This window comes from Etheostoma spectabile, chromosome 17 (genome assembly GCF_008692095.1).
Source record: "Etheostoma spectabile isolate EspeVRDwgs_2016 chromosome 17, UIUC_Espe_1.0, whole genome shotgun sequence".
Taxonomy (NCBI): domain Eukaryota; kingdom Metazoa; phylum Chordata; class Actinopteri; order Perciformes; family Percidae; genus Etheostoma; species Etheostoma spectabile.
The window spans coordinates 23,181,590-23,186,912 of NC_045749.1; the positions used below are offsets into that span (position 1 = coordinate 23,181,590).

General features: G+C 42.8%; 1 protein-coding gene and 1 non-coding gene across 2 annotated transcripts in view; one reads left to right on the plus strand and one right to left on the minus strand.

Annotated features, from left to right (window-relative positions):
- LOC116705652 (growth arrest-specific protein 7) overlaps positions 1–5,323 on the plus strand; it is a 62,662-nt gene that overhangs the window by 13,996 nt on the left and 43,343 nt on the right. Inside the window, exon 2 of the mRNA XM_032542015.1 lies at positions 3,047–3,164. Coding sequence (XP_032397906.1) covers positions 3,047–3,164 — 118 coding nt within the window. The remainder of the gene's footprint in view (positions 1–3,046; positions 3,165–5,323) is intronic.
- Positions 1,678–1,867, minus strand: LOC116705781 (U2 spliceosomal RNA). Its single transcript, XR_004336038.1, has one exon. It is a non-coding gene; the product is annotated as a U2 spliceosomal RNA (small nuclear RNA).

The window sequence follows — 5,323 nt, forward strand, 5'->3', positions numbered from 1 at the left end:
TGTATGGAAGGCCAGAGGGGACAAAAATGCCTATATACTCTATGGAAGGCCAAATGGTACACTATTTAGACACATTTTTTGTAAACCATTTTTTTCCAATTAAATATGCATTATTATGTTATGATTGGCATAAGTAAATATCATGAGAGCAAAAAACGTCTTGACTTTTTTGGAAAAAATGCATATTTGTCAACTGTAAAGTTATAATGATTTTCTTCACAGTGTGACTCCCAAGACATATGAGAAGTGTTTTAGAATGAAAATGGCTTAGAGAGGTTTACTATATGTCTGTGATATCATTACATATCGGGATCATTTATTTATTTATTTATCTTTAAGGCCCTACTTCCATTTTTAACATGCAAGTGACCTCACTGCAACCCAAAATGCAATCAAACCGTGGTGCCTAAAAAAAAATGATGGTTCATATCTTGACTGTAGACAAACGGGTGATTTTTTAACAGCTTTTTTATAAAATAAAATCCAGACGGAAATTAAACTGTAAAAATGGCCTCAGGGCCCAGAGTGTTAAAGCCAAGTTAACTTTGATTAAAGGAAGGGTCCAAGTACCCTATAGACGTTCATAAATTAGGAATTAGGAATTCTACCACTGTAAAAACCAGTGGTCTGAGACTGTTTTATCAACCTTCGGATACAAGAATTTCATTTTTGAAACATGTCAATTTATATTTTAAGTGTATTAAAGCGCTCATATTCTGCTCATTTTCAGGTTCATAATTTAATTTAGAGGTTATATCAGAAGGGCTTTACATGGTTTCATTTTCAAAAACATATTTTTGATGTACTGCACATAGCTGCAGCTCCTCTTTTTACCCTCTGTGTTAGCTACAGAGTGAGACATCTCACTTCTGTTTCATCTTTGTTGGGAGTCGCACATGCTCAGTACCTAGGTAAGGACTACTAGCCAGTCAGAAGCAGAGTATGAGGGCCTGACAGTACCATAGGTAAGGACTACTAGCCAGTCAGAAGCAGAGTATGAGGGCCCTGACAGTACCTAGGTAAGACACAGCCAGTCAGAAGCGAGTATGAGGGCCCTGACAGTACCTAGGTAAGGACTACTAGCCATCGGAAGCAGAGTTGAGGGCCCTGACAGTACCTAGGTAAGGACTACTAGCCAGTCAGAGCAGAGTATGAGGGCCTGACAGTACCTAGTAAGGCTACTAGCCAGTCCAAAGCAGAGTATGAGGGTCCTGACAGTACCTAGGTAAGGACTACTAGCCATCAGAAGCAAGTAATGAGGCCTGACAGTACCTAGGTAGGACTACTACCAGTCAAACAAGTTGAGGGCTGCCCTGACAGTACCTAGGTAAGGACTACTAGCCAGTCGGAGCAGAGGATGAGGGCCCTGACAGTACCTAGGTAAGGACTACTAGCCGTCGAAGCAGAGTATGAGACCTGACAGTACCTAGGTAAGGACTACTAGCCAGTCAGAAGCAGAGTATGAGGGCCCTGACAGTACCTAGGTAAGACTACTAGCCAGTCAAAGCAGAGTATGAGGGGCCTGACAGTACCTAGGTAAGGATACTAGCCAGTCAGAAGCAGAGTATGAGGGCGTGCCCGACAGTACCTAGGTAAGGACCTACTAGCCATCAGAAGCAGAGTAAGGGCGCCTACAGTACCTCGGTACGGACTAAGACTGACTGACTGAGGTACTGCCACCCCATTTCTGTTCCCGGCAATGCTGCAATACCGGGGCAATGCGCGGCGTGACTGGAGCAAGCCCCTTTTTCAACTCCCATTGCTAAAAATCATTTAATATGTTGTCGCTTGGTAGAGGAGATATCAGATGTTAAAGGGACAAGAACAGATACTACACTTGATCTTAGTCAAAAGGCAGAGAAGCGAGCAGAGGATTGTGCCACGATAGCAGCTAGGCGAACATGACGTGTAACATAGTGACGCATGTTTGTCTCTGAAGTAAAGGTTGGACTACAATAGCTGTTTGGAGCAGCTTGAACAGTGTTTTCCGTGTAGCAAAATATAATAATATTGAGCAGGCGAAGCATTGTGACACAACGGGGTATTGAATCGATTGAAATAGTTGACAGGATAATTTAATAATGGAATCAGATCGGAAGACCAGTGAAGATTCCCACATCTACTAACTAGTCGCTGACTTGGCTAGTTCTAACCAGTTGATTACTCTGTCTGCTGTTTGGCCCTGGGTAGTGTACAGTGGGTTTGTGGGAATTTGTCTGCCTGAGAGCGCTTAGACAAAACAAAAACTGTTATTCTTATCTATATTATTCTCAAATGACTGCTGGAATGACTAATACAGGTTCAATTGAAAGGTCATCTTTCAGTCTGCAGAGCTCACATACACCTTGAGAGCGTCTCCAGAGCTCACAGACATGCTGAAAGTGTTGTGGACGCTTCTCAGTCCTAGATGGTCCTTGTGTTCTCTGCCAGGGGCGTTTCTGGCTTTAGGAGGTGAACCATCTGGAATGGCGCATTATTTAACGTTGCATATGCCTATACATGCTGAATCTGAGATTTGTCAGACTTGCCACCACCAAGGTGGATCCCACTAACCAAACTGTTGCTGATATGGAGTTTCATAAAGTCTACAAACAGTATCTCCCCATTGTGTAACAGGGGTCTCAGTCTGTTGTTTTACTGCTAATCAGTAGCAGATGTGTGCACTCTCGTGTTGCTCAGCTGTATGCTGTGTGTGCATACTCTGCCTCTGGAGCTCAGGAGCTCAGAGGCAGTTTGTTGTTCTTTGTGTGGCAGCGGTGGTAGCGCAGCCTGCTCCACTATGATGTCATTGGTTGCCGATTGTGAAATACTTGAGGAAAGGAGAACCTCATTGAACTGAAGCTGAATGCTGCACATGTAGTCTTCATCTCATGTGAAACCTAATCTTCAGTTTAAATCTGTTTATCTCCAGCAATTATTCCAACTATCAGAGATCCTTTAGAAATAAATCTTTGTCTGGGATCTAATGATGTTTCAATTCACGTCCAATGTGCAGCTAAACCTGTCTGAGGTTAGTGACACCAACTTGCTTTGTGTGTTTTGACAGAGGACAGCATCTCTAAGTCAGCTCCCTGTCGAGGACCTCCGAGACCCCCTGCCTCCTCAATGGAGATGCTACATGTCTCCACAAGGGCGGCAATACTACGTCAACACCACAAGCAATGGTAAGAGCCAGTGAAAAGAAATGTCCACAACACATTTTGAAGAAAGTAAAAATGTAAGCTACAAGGTGAGCCCTGCTTAGCTTATATTTGCTTACATTTTCTAAAATTATGCTGCTCTTGATGCAGAGTACCCATGGATATACAGAAAACTATTACTTAATTACTGAAGATAACTTGATATTTTTGGGATTCATAGACACATTTGCAATAGACATCAGATATAATGTTATTATTAGTGTCACATTCCCGTTTGAAATATGACTGAAAACTGAGGCAATAACATGACAATCAATGATTTGTAAGAGTGAAAAGTCAAGTGTTTTTTTTAACAGCTTCTTTTGCAAACATAACAAAAGGTTTAGAGATTCACAAAACAAGTATGGTACAGGGCTGGCACCCAGCACTAAACCTGGTCTATCTAGACACAAGTTACCAAGTTCACAGGGTGGCTGTAATACACCTCTAAGCCATGCGTTTTTGTTGTTTTTGTTCCATTGCTGCCAGATATTCCGCAGAATGTCCGTCTTATTCAGACAGATGTCCGTCTTTTCAGCCGAATGTCCGTCCCCTTCCTCTTTCTCTGTGTTGGCATTTTAACCTCCTTCCCAGTCCTCTGTCTCTGTGTTGGCGCTCTAACCTGTGCCGGATTTTTGAGGACTATGGTTACCTGGTCCTCAGATCTCTGCAGGGTAAATCCAGACAGCTAGCTAGACTATCTGTCCAATCTGAGGACTATGGTTACCTGGTCCTCAGATCTCTGCAGGGTAAAATCCAGACAGCTAGCTAGACTATCTGGTCCACTCTGACTGGACTAGGGTTACCTGGTCCTCAGATCTCTGCAGGGAAATCCGACAGCTACGCCTAGACTATCTGTCCAATCTGAGGACTATGGTTACCTGGTCTCAGATCTCTGCGGGAAACTCAGACAGCCTACTAGTACTATCTGGCCAATCTGAGGACTATGGTTTCACTGGTCTCAGATCTCTGCAGGGTAAACTCAGACGCTAGCTAGGACACGTCCAATCTGAGGACTATGGTTACCTGGTCCCAGATCTCTGCAGGGTAAATCCAGACAGATAGCTAGACTATCTGTCCAATCTGAGGACTATGGTTACCTGGTCCTCAGATCTCTGCAGGTAAATCCAGACAGTAGCTAGACTATCTGTCAATCTGAGGACTATGGCTTACTTACCATGGTCTCCGTCCGGAGCTTAGCCCCGGCCACGATAATAGTGATTGGTTTAAAGAAATGCCAATAAACCAGAGCACTTTTTTTCCCCAAAACACACAATGCTGTGTGGACTAGCTAGATCTTCCTCCGCAGCGCTGTGGAGGAGGGCCTTTCTCACCTTTGGCTTACTTCTGTCCCCCTGCACATTTGGTTTGTGGTCTAAATGAAGTGGTTGATATTACTGATATATTATATCTTAAGACTAATAGAAATGATGACCCAAACAACTAAAATAAGAATGAAACATGTTTCTGTGAGATGAAATGTGAGATAATTCCTCCCATTTGTCACTTTATGCAAAAAACATTCCCTGCCTTGCTCCCCAATTACACTTTAAATAAAATTAAATGAAAAATGAAACAATAATTTTCATAAAAAAATGTTCCACCCAGAAGCTTGTATTTATCATAAAAATGATACGTGAGCGGTTTTATCTGTCAGAAGTCGAGTTAAACTGTGTCTCTAAGGCAGTGATGGTACCAGTGAGAGAACTAATACTGCTGATGGGGCCTTGTTTGCATCACAATCCACACTCAGTGTCCTACAACACATCAACAAACACACCACACCACCCACACACACACACCACACACACACACACAACACACACACACACACACACACACGCATAGAAACAGCTTAATGTCCTCCTCTGTTCAGCAGACACAGCAACATAGCCGGCTTTTAATATCCCTGAGTGAACTCACTGTAAAAGCTGACTGAAGTTACTAATATCTTGTCTTAACAGTTTTTACTTTAAGTTCAGGAAGTTAGGAAGTAGGGCTGCACAATTAATCAAATTTTAATCACGATCACAATTTTGACTTCCCACGATCAAATTTGCGTGATTGAGCGATTATTTTTAAATGCGTCATGTCACCACTGTCTGCTCATGAGCCAATCAGAGTTGTTCCCTGCATCGCGCAGC